This window comes from Chiloscyllium plagiosum, chromosome 4, assembly GCF_004010195.1.
Source record: "Chiloscyllium plagiosum isolate BGI_BamShark_2017 chromosome 4, ASM401019v2, whole genome shotgun sequence".
Taxonomy (NCBI): Eukaryota; Metazoa; Chordata; class Chondrichthyes; order Orectolobiformes; family Hemiscylliidae; genus Chiloscyllium; species Chiloscyllium plagiosum.
In genome coordinates, this window is record NC_057713.1 from 112,144,132 (window position 1) to 112,159,571 (window position 15,440).

The 15,440-nt window shown below is 37.0% G+C and overlaps 1 protein-coding gene across 1 annotated transcript in view; it reads left to right on the forward strand.

Annotated features, from left to right (window-relative positions):
* The first annotated feature begins 732 nt into the window (after positions 1-732).
* The window catches only part of enpp2 (ectonucleotide pyrophosphatase/phosphodiesterase 2), a 99,639-nt gene continuing 84,931 nt past the window's right edge, over positions 733-15,440 (forward strand). The window contains exons 1-7 of the mRNA XM_043688979.1: positions 733-1,242; positions 1,473-1,569; positions 4,847-5,002; positions 5,395-5,436; positions 9,252-9,377; positions 10,287-10,347; positions 13,045-13,142. Of these exons, the coding sequence (XP_043544914.1) occupies positions 1,210-1,242; positions 1,473-1,569; positions 4,847-5,002; positions 5,395-5,436; positions 9,252-9,377; positions 10,287-10,347; positions 13,045-13,142 (613 nt within the window). The 5' untranslated portion in view covers positions 733-1,209. The remainder of the gene's footprint in view (positions 1,243-1,472; positions 1,570-4,846; positions 5,003-5,394; positions 5,437-9,251; positions 9,378-10,286; positions 10,348-13,044; positions 13,143-15,440) is intronic.

Consider the following 15,440-nt stretch of genomic DNA (forward strand, 5'->3'; position numbering starts at 1 on the left):
TTGCAGATGCATGAACTGTGCATATTAGTGCAGGGCACAAGTGATTCTCCAGAGCACACATTAGCAAAAAAATCACATCTACCAGGATTCAAGCTATAAGATAAAAGGGTTAGAAAACTTGTTTTCTTATTAGTGAAATGTTTCTTCTGGTTCTTGAACTTGCACAAATTTTCAACTGCCTGTTTAATGTTACATTGCGATACGTTTGCTGAATGATCAACCAAAACTTTGCGCGTGATTTATTTAAATCAAATTAAATTAACTGTTCAATACTACCTGTGATAAATCTCTTAAAATACCACGCTTTCATATGCCCTTTTATTGAAAAGTAAAGCGCACAGTCCCCCTGTTCTTCTCCAGTACAAACTTCTAGTCTTTTCCTGCCTACAAGACTTTAACTGTTCAAGATACGAGTGAAATGACGCTTTGTGCACAAAGTTGCAGTCTCCAGACCTTCTTATCAGTCAGGTAACCGGGAAAGGTCATGACTTATTTCGACAGAGGGCGTCAGGAAAGGAAACAAAACTTTCCCTTAAAATTGCAGCGAGCTGCAGTCAATTCATGGTTTTAGCTGATGTTTACTAACCAGCCTTGGGGATTTTAATTTTTTTTGTTTACGGACACTCTCAGCCCAAATGATTGCGACAGCCCCTATTTTTTTTTTCATCTTTATAATCTGTGAGAAGGGGGGGAGGGGCGAGGGAATGGGGAAAACTGCCAGACAGGAAGCTGGCACAAACGCACTCCTACTAAACAAACGCTGTTTTAAAAGAGATCTGGTAACGGGGGCAGCTGTACATCACACAACTCGCCTTGCCTCTTCTCCCGGACAAAGGCCCCACTATTTGGTGTAGAACAAGATGTCTTTGAAAAACAACAGTGACGGCGTTTAGCTGCTTCAACAGCTGAGATCCTCCACAGCTCAAACAACATACACAAAAGGCAGGGAGAGTCCACGTGCTGTTTAAAAGAGCGAGAGAGAGAGAAAAAAAATAGTTTTGCGGAATAACGTGGCAAGTTTTTGTTTTTAATTAACAAAGTGTGATTTCAAACAAAAATCAGAAACAAAACTCATCCGCTCTTCAATGTGAAACATGATCCAGTGAGACACACGCTTTAGATTGACAACCTGAGCAGGTGGGATCAGTCTGAGGTCCCTTCAGGAAGCCAGTTGCCAGGGAGGAATCCTCTTCACTGTTAAGAACAACCATGTCGAAGAGCATTAACCTGAAGTTGTCCCAGGTATGTCTAATGTGGGGCCGCGGGCTTTTCGAGGAGTAATATTTGCTCTTGAATCAGTCTGTTGCGGATCTGGAGTTGACTTTCTGAAAAAAAAAGCACCATGTAGCCCTCGCACAATTGTCTAGGAGCATTATATGCTCAAGCGTTGAAGTGAAAGATTTACCAATGTGTCAGCTAATCATCATTCTTTTCTTTGATATATCTATTACTAAAACAAATCTTATTTGCAGATCATTTCAGTGTTGACATTCATAGCCGGGGTAAATGTTTGCCAAGGATTTAGCTTGCGCCGCGTGCAAAGATCAGGAGGCACAAGCAATCGTGAAGGTACTTTGTTTTTCATTGTTTTTCTATAGTCTCCGTTACAAAGTCTAGAAAAAAAATATTATATTGCATGGAGGCTGTAACTGTGATCGGGTGCTAACGCAGTTTGTGCTATGTTTTTTTTAGTGCCCAATACAAGGTTATACACTCCTTGTCTTCTTCCAACATTTTAAATTGACACAAATGCACCCGACCTTTAAACTATGCATCAGGTTGCAGATGGGGTAAAAACCCAGTCTTCTGATGGTTGCTGCTCACTTTGCCCGAACACATTGTACATTTTCCTGCTTCTCACAGGCAAGCTAGTACAACAGCCTCTAATTTGACATTAAACGAGGCGGAGACATCGACCATATAATTACAAGCAAATTCGCACTTCAAGGTCCACGTTAACAACACATGCCAGAAAAGTCGCATTGCTTGTTAAACAATGATAACCTCAGTGTTAATTATTGTCCAGTTTACACCTACAACCACGATAGTTTTGATCATGTTACAGAACAATTCAATGGGAAGTTTCAGTGACTATAGCACTGCAATGGAACTGCGTACTCTTTGAATACTGAAAAGTCTCCGTTCACTGGAAAAGTTTATTTGTCAATTGAGACATTTAACAAATTGAATGTAATTTACAATTTCACTAAACTGAATTTATTAAATTGAAGTTTAACTGCTATTAGCAATAATATGTCCATAACTGGACTCAGAATGTAGTTATCTGTATGGTATAGTATGGATACTGAGCATAGTGCTTATTTCCAATATAACTTTTTCTCAGTGAGCAGGCTGGGGCATTAAAGTAACTTTCTCTGCATTATTTCTGAATACTCCAGTGAAGAACAACATAGCCCTGTTGTATATGTGTGCCATGGAAGAGCTACAACACCAACTGTAATGCTGAAGAAATTACAATTTTGGAAATGTGTTAATGTACCTAGCATTGAGACACAGACCATAGTTTAATTCTGCAACCAACATTTTAGAATTTTAAGAATTCTAATTTTGGAAATATTTAATTTGAGCTGTTGAAAACTTAAATGTTCCAGGATTACACCATGTCCAGAATTTTCAATTGGCTACTGAATTTGTAGTTAGCAGGTTTGCATATTAAATATTGTATTTTTTATGGCAAGAAATTCAACTTCAGAATAGATTACTTTGGTTGCTATTAATGAGAAAGTTTCTTATATCCATCAAGATGTGTGTAGACTAATATAACATTTACATTTATGTTTTGCATTAATCACATAACCAACAACTTTCTGTGTTTCAGCTTTTAAATGGTGCAGCTGTGCACTGTAATTTACATATTACTCAATCCCTAACTTTAAATGATTTGAGGGCTTTTTTGACATTATGTACAAATTTAGATTGATTAATAATATTGTAAGTTCCTGATCAAAGTAATTATTTTGTATGAAAACGTATTTGTTTTCTTGAAGAACGGGTAGTTTACTTTGAATTAAAATCTGAAATACCTTGAATATGAAAATTGATGAAAAGCTGTTAAAAGTCAGTGTGTGATAATAGTGTTCATGTTCATTAATCAATTTATAGCCAAATTACTTGTATTAACTAGAAAGGAACTGACAAGATATCTGGTTTTCACTTTGAAATCGAAAGCTAATATCAAAATTATCAGTTTAAAGAGACTTTAATAAGTAACTGGAATTATGATTTGTTTTGCATGAAAATAGAAACAGTTTGTATATAAACATTTACTGACTAAATTAAATATGAAATTTTGATAATATGTTCTTCATAAATTCTAAAACAAATCAAACACATTACTGGGGAAATATTTTTGAGAAATAATGAGAAAGTTCTGTATTCTTGCGCAGATGAAAACAATGAAACAGTTAAATGAAGTAACATTTACTGTTGTGGTTTTACTGGTAATCAGATCATTACTCAATCAATTCCCAAGGCATTGCATCACCATGTTAATCATTCATTAGAAAAGTCATCATCAGCTACATGGAACTTCATGGCCATTGATGTTTACCACAATCTCCATGACTGGAAATATTGGAAATTAAATATAACTGTCTTTAATTTATACTATGGGTTAGAAAAATATTGGAACTATTAAATAGTAATAATATTCTCTATTCAGGTGTTAGAAAAGCTGAAGATTAATTTGGTTAGTTTGCCATGCTATCTGAGGCTCTTGAAGTGACAATTCCTACATCACTGCTATTTTAATTTATTTCATTAATGTCACAAACGTACTGAATATTAATAGCTATGTAGTTTAAACTAACTGGATGAATACACAAAGTGTTTTCATACATTTTTGTATAAATTAATACATTTATGATAATTTCTATAATTCTGATGTAGAAATTAAATGGCAAAGATATTGTACCACAGCTGTACTTTTGCAAATTTAGTGTCAATATAATGCAGAAGTTTCAAAAAAGGCACAGGGAGCAGCAAATTATTCATAGACTTTGTGCTAATTATTTATGTATTCAGGGCTCAAAAGTGCCTAAAACTCATACTTTTATTGTTTTAAAACAACTAGTATGCTGTCATAAAATAATTGATTGAAGTTTCCCTAAACAGACCAGCTGCTCTGCCTCTACATTCTGTGGTGTGTTATGATATACTGTGCCTCTTTTAGAGAATTGAAATTGGAAGCAATATTGCCAGTTTTGTTCAAGTAGTTACTTTGTAATTATGGAGGGGAAGTATAACTTTCTAATTATTCCAAAAGAATGGATCTTTAAAGAAAATGTTCTTTCCCTTCAACACTTTAAGTACATTTGAGGCAAAACAACTTTTTGAATGAACCCACATCATGTGTTACTTGAGATCTTCTTGGATGGACATATTGTCTTGTTTAGATAATATTCTTTTGATCAAAACTATTTTTTGCTCTTGCACTCTGGCTACATTTTACTTTCCTAACATCTGTGAAATTAGGTAATGCATCACCCAAAAATTTTATGATGACTATCTCTGGCCCCTTATCTTGCTCTCAACTTGCCACTTCATTTTAGTTACCATCAAAAATGTTGGGATAGATAGTGCAATTGAATAATGTACCAGTTAAAATTTTAAACTTGTGCATAATCGATGTCTTTCAATCAGATAACTGTTCAAATATCATAGCAAGAGATAACATCGTTAATTAGAATGCTAGCTTGACAGTTGTTGATAGTATATGGATAATGCTTTTATTGTTGAAGAATTACATTCTAAACAACTTTCTGGATTATTTTACTTTCCAGAGTGTGCTATTCCTAACTATTCTTTATGTTCTTCTTTTACACAGTTGTTTCAGATTCAGCCCGAGCTTCTACTTCTGGGTCATGCAGGGGCAGATGTTTTGAACTGCAAGAGGCAACTCCACCCAATTGCCGTTGTGACAATTTGTGTAAAAGTTATAACAGCTGCTGTTCAGATTTCGATCAACTTTGTTTGAAGACAGGTACGAAATGGAGAGTTAAACATACTTTTGATATATGTTCAGAATTATTCTGTCTTTGAAGGTAGTTAGCCTCTAAATATTCTTTCTTCCATGTCTTTATGACTTTATTTTGATTTGCCATGTATAATCTGTGGCTGAGAGGGTGCCCTAAAGTAACTGAGAATTGCAAACATGCCCCCTGTCAATTCTTTGGGTGGTAACACAGTTTAACCAACTCACCGTTTCCACCTATTCCCAAAAAACTCAAAATATTTGATCCAAGTTTAAAAGATAGTTTTGATTTCAACACTGGCTCTAGATATCCAAAGGAAAACTTATTGTTCTGTGTATTTTTATTTTCATCTCAATTTCAGTGATTTTCTTTTTATTTTTCTATTTTCTTCCTTCTTTAGGTTATTTATCCCGTGCCCATCCTCGATCAAGAGGGCAAGCAGGTGAGTTAGTGAGATTCAAAATATTTAAAGCTTATATAGTGTTGGTATACTGTGATATATTATATGTGAACCAATTTCTGAATAAATGAGGCTATTTAAAAATGGCTCAATTGAAGAGACATTATTTTTAGCAATTGTGTCATGGCTTTCCAATTAGGTAATGGTTGATCAGGTCAAACTCTAACACATCCACTTAAGCTTGTCTGCCCTCTTCAGGTGAACAAAGTTAAAAGTCACACAGCGCTCGGTTATCGTCCAACAGGTTTATTTGGAAGTACAAGCTTTCAGAGCACTGCTCCTTCAGATGACCTGGTGTTGTGTGATTTTTAACTCTGTCCACTCAAGTCTAACACTGGCACCTCCACATCATGGCTGTTCAGGTGAGTTTAACAAATTGTTGTGTGAGACACTATGTAAAAAAACTATGTAAATCACCCTCTAATTTCAGGAAAAATAGCATTAGAACAAGTCCTGTGTGCAGCCAGTTAATTGATCCTAACTCTGTAAAAGCTTCTGCACCAGATTATAGTGCCTTTTTTGGCTACTGGTAAAAGTGAAGTTGCCATAGCCTTACCAGATTATAGGGCTGCTCTCTCATTAGGGAAGGACAACCGGTGGTGATTTAACCTGAGGATCACCACACCTCTAGTGAAGGGAAGAGGTTGAGGAGGAGAATCCTTCATAGTAACATCAGCTGGTGCAGGAATTGAATTCATGCTGTTGGCATCACTCCACATCACAAACCAGTAATCCACCTAACTGAGCTAACTGATCATTGTCTGCTGGAAAGTGGCTGTTTATAAGCATTATTGAATGGAAGAATTTTTAAATGAAACAATTATGGGAGTTCATAATTAACGTGGTTGTTAACTTCCAATGAGCAGTTCAGAAATCTGTAGGGATCTCTATCATTGGAAATTACCTCTTCTGTTTGGGAGAGTTTTGCGACTTCTTAAAAGAAACCCTTGTCACATTGATGTCGGCATGGGAAAAGTTATCAAACAATCTCATCACCAAGTTTTTATTTTGGTAAGTGGTATTTGAGAAAGCGAAAGCATCCCTGATGTTTTGAACAAAATATAATTGCTGGTTTGCAACATTGAGATTTTAGTATACTTAGGAGTTCTGGTACTAATGTGTTAAGTTAATGTGATAGGTTATGAGTCTGTGTGAGAAGTTCAGAAAATAGAAAATATCTGAGGTTAGAGTTTGGCTGACCTTGACTTGTTTGGAAAGCAGGTTCAGAAATCTGCCCCTGATGGGAGGTGGGTAAAGCTTCTGATTTTGGTGAAGGAAAGGGATTAATTGGTGAGGGTTTGGACGTTACTGGCTGGAGATATCGGAATGAAGGTGGATCACCAGAGAAATGGGCCAAACTCCGGCATGTGAATGGCTTAAAAAAACAGAAGCATCTAAGTCTTTACAGTGGGCAGATGGATAGTTAGAACCAGGGAAATGCTACCATTTAGAGTCATAGAGTTATAGAGATGTTCAGCATGGAAACAGACCCTTTGGTCCAACCTGTCCATGCCGACCAGATAGCCCAACCCAATCTAGTCCCACCTGCCAGCACCTGGCCCATATCCCTCCAAACCCTTTCGATTCATATACCCATCCAACTGCCTCTTAAATGTAGCAATTGTACCAGCCTCCACCAGTTCCTCTGGCAGCTCATTCCATACACGTACCACCCTCTGTGTGAAAAAGTTGCCCCATACAAGCTACAAAATGCTTATATACAGATAAATAAGGACACCATTTTGATTGGGACAACACCTCCATCCTAGGACAAGCCAAACAGAGACATGCACGACAATACCTAGAAGCGTGGCATGCCAACCAGCGCCGCACTGTCCCAAGGCCAGGGCTAAGGGAGCGCTGCACTGTCAAAAGATCAGTGCTGAGGGAATACTGCACTTTCCGAAGGACAGTGCTTAAGGAGCACTGTACTGTCGGAGGGTCAGTGCTGAGGGAGCGCCGCACTATTTATCCAAAGGTTTTTTTTTTATTGTGGAACAGGTTTTGGGTAAAGCTTTAATCTTTTCCAATCAAATAAATTATTTTACTACACTGCCAAGACTGTTCTCGATCGGCTAAAGATTAAGCTTTACACATCTCTAAAGAACATATAATGCTTCTTGTGTGGTACCTTATTACAGAGTCAAAATTTGGACAGCAAAATCCTTCCAGATTGCTGTTGAATGCTTCCTGATGTGTACCTCATGAGGCCTCCAATTTAACCTGACTACATTTTTCACATATAGACTCTGGGCAGCAGATCATTTAATCTTATTTTGTTCAGGTATAGTTTATGTCACGGAAGTAATAGTTGGAGATACGTCTGTATTTTTAATATGTATATTATATTTGTTTTGGTTAATTCATTGGAGTTGCAATTTTTTCTGGACATCAACAATTGGTGAATGACTGGCAATACTGTACTTTTTAAAATTCTTTAATTCTAGCAATGAGGAATAAATAAATTACTTTAAAGCCAGTAATAACTTCTTTTGTTCTTAAGTTTTATAGCAATCTACCCAATACATTTGCTATAATATATGTATTATATATTTGTTTCACTGTCTATCAGTTTTATGCTTCCAGACAGTAGGTGGGCACAGAATTCAGTGCAATACTCGTTATGTACATTGGTGAAACAATTAATTAATTGTGTCAATAACTTTACAAGATGTCTATAAAATACCGAATATTCTAGTTTTCAATGCTTTAAATTCTGTGACTATTGAATAACTTTACAGTAATTTGCTGGAGGCTTCCAAAATGCAACTAGGCAGATTGAAATACATGAAATTGGAAAAGTTAATCAAAATTTAACTTGCTATACTCTCAGTGACATACCTGATTATCTGTCAGGAATCTCTGTCCATGTGAGAATCTTGTCTCATTCTTTCAATGCTGTAATGCTCTCCATCTCTCATCTGCTTCAGTCAAAATGACACTCTCTCTGGTTACTCACATTTTTTTTTTGCTGGATCACTTAGAGAGCTGTTGTAATTTATCATGACTTTAACGTTAGCATTGTGGCAGTAGTAAATGGACTACCAAGGAATGCACATCTTTTCATCATTAAGATGAAAATCTGGCCCTCATTTATGGAATTGATTTCTGCCACTAACTGCACTATTACTGAGACAATAATATGTGCGTGGATGTAGGGAGAAGAACCTCTTCCATCCGAAATGAAATTAAAATCCAGGCTGACTGAAAGAGAGAGAGTGCATTGCTTTCTCACTCCAGAAACATTTTCATTGGTGATACTACTTGAGAGATGGATAACTTGCTGGTTCCAGTCCTCCTCTTCACCCCTATCTGTTGAAACTCCATTCTGCCTTGAGCTCATTCCTTGCTCCCTCTTTTCCTTACATATATCTCTTTACACTTTTCTCCAGTCTTTCTCACTGTTCCTCTCTCTTCATCTTTGTTATCATTCCTTATTCTTCCTGATTACCTCTCTCCAGTTATTCTCCTTTCTTCACCTGTTATTCCTTCTCTGGCAGTGTCCAAGTGATTTCCCCCATTGTGGTTCTGCTTTATTTTGAATGCAGTAATAATCTTTAATGCTTGAGCATGTGCTAGTCTAGAAATTTTACTGATATCAGTGAACTATTAAGATAAATACTTTTGTCAAATACCGATACAGTGATCTGTTTTACACTAACATACTATGTTAAAGACTTTTGAGATATGTCATTAACAAATGTAAATGGTGATACAAGATGGGCAAACTGAAGGTAATTTGCAAAAGACAAGGACTCGAATACCTCAGGAAAAAACTAATTTACCACATATTTTAGGTCGAGCATGGGAGTGCAACAAAGACCGTTGTGGGGAAGCACGAAATGAAGAATATGTTTGCCAGTGTTCTGAAGATTGCATGAATAGAGGAGATTGCTGCTCCAACTACCTAGTTGCATGCAAAGGTAATTTCAGACTATTCCATAATTCCTTCTGATATGCAAAGCCCAAGTCTTTTCAGACTGCAAACGTGATGGAAATCTCATTTCATGGGAGCACTGATTTGAGAAGACATCAGTGCATCCCAATTTCTGAACATAACTTTTAATGAACAAAAGATTCAAATACTATGATCAGGACCAAGTCTCAGAAACCTTACTATATAATATGTTCCATCTTGGAGTTGACAAAAGTGGAGAAGGTTGAAGACCTGAATTAAGTAGACAATGTAAGTGCTTTCATTTATTAATGGCAACGTCAATAATTTTTAGTCTTTGAAGTTTCTGAAAGAAACCTTTTATTGGCCCATATTTCCTGATGGTTAGATTGCAACTTCGAACTACATCGCAGAAATGACTGCCTACACCACCTCAAGTCCACCTACATCCCCAGAACCTGATCTAAATCCCCACCTCCCCCTGGAAAATCCAGCCCAACATTGTTAAAATTAGGTTAAAATGAGAATGAAAGATTATTGGGATGGGGTTGGTGTGCAAAGTTTAACCCGTGTTCTGTAAACATCAGTAAATCTCAACAAGTTACTCTTTTGAGAAACTGAGATATCTCTAGTTGAAATTGTAGTGCTGTCAACCTTCTTTACTGAACACATTTTTAGTACTTCTAACACTGGGAGTTACACTGTAACTTCTCCAAAATTTTATTTAAATCTTAAGTTTTTGCAGATTTTTGAATGTTTTCTGTCATAAAATTAAAAACATGAAAGCTAATTTTCAGATATGCTCTTTATACATGTAGGTTATGTTTTTCTATTTAGAACTCATCAAATCAAAGATTAGATTTTATTTCATACTTTAATGTATGCTAGTCCCACAGTCTAAATCTTTTGTTAATTACATGATAAACCTTGATACCAGGTGAAACACATTGGTTGAATGAAGAATGTGAAGATTTGAAGACACCAGATTGTCCAGCAGGGTATGTACAAACTAACATCCATCTGAGTCCTGCAATAATTGATAATGTTTTTCCTGGGGCAGTTATATGTGTAGTGCTGATTTTAATTTTAAAGGAAGACTTCAGCAGAAAGTTAGATTTTTAATCATAATGATCAGCTTGAACAGCTATATATCTGATCAGCAGCATAATTGACTGTTCCCCAGTTTGTAATAGATTTGACAGTATGCACTGAGGTATTTTAATCATGATCCTCTTTAAAATTAGGACTGATGGTAGCACAAGTTGTTGAATCTCCTGTAACCAGGCAGTGTTCCATTTATGAGAATTCACCAATCATATGGTGGTGTTTCCATTTAAGATGCACGCTCTCTGATTTCAGTGCAAATTGTGTCCAGAATTGCTCCTGTTTTGACAAGTGATGCCCCCCCCCTCCAAGTTTCCACTTCAACTATTTTCCAGGAGTGCAGGTTCATAGCTCCTTGAAAGTGGAGTCGCAGGTAGATAGGATAGTGAAGAAGGCGTTTGGTATGCTTTCCGTTATTGGTCAGAGAATTGAGTACAGGAGTTAGGAGGTCATGTTGCGGCTGTACAGGACATTGGTTAGGCCACTGTTGGAATATTGCGTGCAATTCTGGTCTCCTTCCTATCGGAAAGATGTTGTGAAACTTGAAAGGGTTCAGAAAAGATATACAAGGATGTTACCAGGGTTGGAGGATTTGAGCTATAGGGAGAGGGTGAACAGGCTGGGGCTGTTTCCCTGGAGTGTTGGAGGCTGAGGGTTGACCTTATAGAGGTTTACAAAATTATGAGGGGCATGAGGAAATAGACAAAGTCTTTTCCCTGGGGTCAGGGAGTCCAGAACGAGAGGGCATAGGTTTAGAATGAGAGAGGAAAGATATAAAAGAGACCTACGCGTCAACATTTTCACACAGAGTGTGCTACGTGTATGGAATGAGCTGCGAGATGAAGTGGTGGAGTCTGGTACAATTGTAACATTTAAGAGGCATTTGGATGGGTATATGATTGGGAAGGGTTTGGAGGGATATGGGCAAGGTGCTGGCAGGTGGAACTAGATTGGATTGGGATATCTGGTTGGCATGGACGGGTTAGACCGAAGGGTCTGTTTCTATGCTGTACATCTCTGACTCTATGATATTAAGAATGTACAAAACATTTTTAGATTGATGGTACAACTATAAAACTCCTTAAAAATTTCATTTTGAAGAAAATTGTAGAAAACCTTTCAAACTGTACCGATTCGAACCATAGTAACTGGAATCCAGTTTATTGTTTGGAACCACCTTGAAGGTATGCAAACTAACATGCTTGAGAAACTCTTGATGGTAAAAGAAATGTATCTGGCATCGTGGCCTTGTTCTGGGTGAGCCAGGTTTCTAGCACTGTGTTCTTGAAACTCATGCAAAAGGTTGTGAAAATTGGAGTTGCATTGAGTGCAAATTGTACTTAAGATTTAGTGATCCTTTGCATTGAATATGCTTATATTGGGTCCATTGTACTGACAAAAAGCAGCACAAGTGGGCAGAAACTCCAGGCCATTGTGTTTAAGACGCTGGTGAGAAGACCACACGTTGGATGTTTGTGAAACATTGGTTAGGCCCTTGCCTATTGTTGTATTGCATTCATTTTGGCCATCAGACTGTGGGACAAAAGCCAAAGCCTGAGACGGGATGCGGAAAAAGGTGAAGAAGGATATCAGAAGTGAGCATCAGGGACATAAACTGAAATTCTCATCAACGCAGATAAATTGGAGAGGAGAGTTTGATAGAGGCATTCAAAATTATGAAAGATTTTATAGAGAAAATAAGAAAAACAAACTCTCTCCATGGCAGAAAGGTTGTTAACCATAGCATAGAGATTTAAAGTGACTAATAGGATCAGAAGAAGCATGAGAAGAACAAGTTATTTGTAACCTGGAAGTCACTAACTGAAAAGGCGGTGGAAATTAGTTCAATGCCATCTCTGAGAAGGGAATTTGATAAATACTTGAAAGGTAAATCAATTACGGGGCTTCTGGACAAATTGAATAGCTCTGCCAAGGCAAGATGGGCTGATGGACCTCGTGTGTTGCAGTATTTTATTATTCTGTGATAACAGTGACTGGTTACCATATGTGGAAATACGTCTGCTCCTCTCAAAGGATGGCAAAGCATTTTTGTCAAAACTTTGTACACAAACAAGCAGGTAAGCTATGTGGAGAAGTAAAGTATTAGAACTTTGTGTGGGTGAGATGTACATGATGGAAATGATAAGATACCCTCAATTCAGTATGAAACTAATTTTTGTTTCATAAATGCAATTGAGTTAATAGCAATGCACGTTTCATTAAGGTTGATTATTTCATACCAGAAAAGAGTTTGTGGTTGCCCACACAATGAGTGCAACACGTTTCCTCATGTTAACTCATACAACAGAACCCCTGCTGATTCTCATGAGTAATGTAACCACATAGAATCACCTGATTTATTGCTATGACAAGACAGATCAATCCAAATAAGCATTAATAGTGATGATCAGGTAAGTTGAATTCAACTGTTTTTGTGTATATTTTTATAGCTGTATATGTTTGACGTATGCAGAAGAAGTGCTCATGTATAATTGATTAATACAGAGTGTCACTGAATGTAATAAGCACGTGATCAGCATAGACTTTGTTATGAACCTCTTGCTTTAACACTTATGCATTTCACATTTTAGCTTCACCCGTCCACCACTGATCATTTTCTCTGTGGATGGATTTCGAGCTTCATATATGAAGAAAGGAGGCAAGGTCATGCCCAACATTGAAAAACTAAGTAAGGCTATTTCTAGAAAAGCTTCCATTGTAATGAGTTTTGGCTAATCTTTGTGCCGACTGAAAGATGGATTTGATGTAGTCTCTAAGAGCATAGATGGAAACAAATTCAGGTTGAGTGACTGTGGATAAAAATTTTGCTTTGATGATTCAGAGCAGCTTGTTTTTGAGTGGTCATGTACATTTCGCTGTATGCATTCAGAAACTCAGTGGTGTGCATATGTGATTATCTTAATTTTTAAGGTAATATTTGTAAATGATTTGCAATTGGCATCTATGGTGCATTCATATATGAAATGCACATTAATTCTATGAACAACTGTCACATACCAATGACAGATCTGAAACTAACATGAACAGAAATTGCTGGAGAAACGCAGCAGGTCTGGCTGTATCTGTGGAGAAACGTGTTTGGAAGAAGGGCCACTGGATTTGAAATATTAACTCTGCTTTCTCTCTACAGATGCTGCCAGACCTGCTGAGTTTCTCCAGCATTTTAGATTAGATTACCTACAGTGTGGAAACTGGACCTTTGGCCCAACAAGTCCACACCGACCCTCCGAAGAGTAACCCACCCAGACCCATTTCCCTCTGACTAATGCACCTAACACTATGGGCAATTTAGCATGGCCAATTCACCTGACCTGCACATCTTTGTGATTGTGGGAGGAAATCAGAGCACCCGGAGGAAACCCACACAGATACGGGGAGAATGTGCAAACTCCACACAGGCAGTCGCCCAAGGCTGGAATTGAACCTGGGTCCCTGACGCTGTGAGGCAGCAGTGCTAAGCACTGAGCCATCACACCACCCTATGGTCTTTGTGTATCACATACCTATGTTTTAAACAATTTTTGATCTGAAATACTATGACCCAATGATTCCCCATAAACATATTACTAAATGTTGAATATTTGAAATATTAAATTGTCAAACATTACTTTCTTTTCATGCAAATTCTGAACATAAATGCATTTTTATGTTGAAGTTATTCTCTAACTTAACTCATATATAATATTGTCACAAGAAACAGTGGTGTTAACATGTCTGATTATGCTTTCAAAGTAAAAATAAACATGAGAAATAAACATATTCCACTTTGGTGGACTGAGAGATTTGGTTCTCTAAAGTGTGAGCCTGAATTCTTCTAACCCTGAAACTGCTTCTTTTGATACTATTTGTTTCTTTATTTCAGGCAAATCCTTGAGATAATTCTTTCTAAGCAGAAATAAGATTTGAATTAGCAGTCAACAGACCATAATGCTTCGGGTCATTCAAACTGCCTAAAAACCTGCAATTAATGAATTCTGACTTGATTCGGACTGACTCCAGCACCATGAATGGTGCATTTTTAAAAAGTGGGATGCACTCCAAATTTAGTAAATCAGCTCCATTTATGCTATAGTGCTCTGTAAATTCAGATCACTTTTAATGGTGATGTATCTATGTATGGCAAAGTACTTTAAAGTGTAATGTTTATCTTACCCTCTTTCACCAGCCCTATCCTTTAAATGGTTCACCATTGAAAAGGAATCAGCAGTTGAAATACCCACAGTCTGACACAGTTGATTTGAGGATGTCTAATTAAACTTGTTTCACTGACAGTGCAACACAAATATTTTTACTGAACACATTGGGCAGGCAGCATTATAAACTGCACCATTATAGGGTGCATATCAAAATAACCTATCGGCAAAGACAAACTTTGTAGGAAACAATCGCAGAACATGGGCATCTTTTACTTTGGAAACACTCTCCCTCACACCAACAGTTCACCTCCCACTTTAAATTTACTTCAAGGGAGTATCTCTCTGCTTCAAAGAGGATGTTTCAGCAGATAATTCATTTTCAAACTTTATACCATGAGAGAAAAAGGGGGAGATATTGCTCTGATAGCAGTTTATCTTCCAAATTGTACAGTAGGATCCAGCTATTTTCTGTGGAAAGTAATTAGAGTTTCCAAGTAGGAAGGAATTAATCTCTTTAGATAAATGTGTTTTCTGACCTTATTTTCAGTTTTGTTTAATTTAATACAACATTCATAAGTAAAGTCAAACAAATCTGTGGTTTGAATCAAACCCTGTACTCCTTGAAAACCTAAAAAATACAAGCTTTTGGAGAAAATCGGTTTCACTGTTTTTACTGTGACAGCATAAAAGCCTTTTGTATTTTGTTTGTTACAAAAGAGATTCTCTCAAAGTAACTGTCTTATTTTGACTATCAATAGCATTTGGAGAATTTGAGTTGCTGTGCAGATACAATGGAGTAGATTCTGATTTAGTGCAATAGCATAAAATGG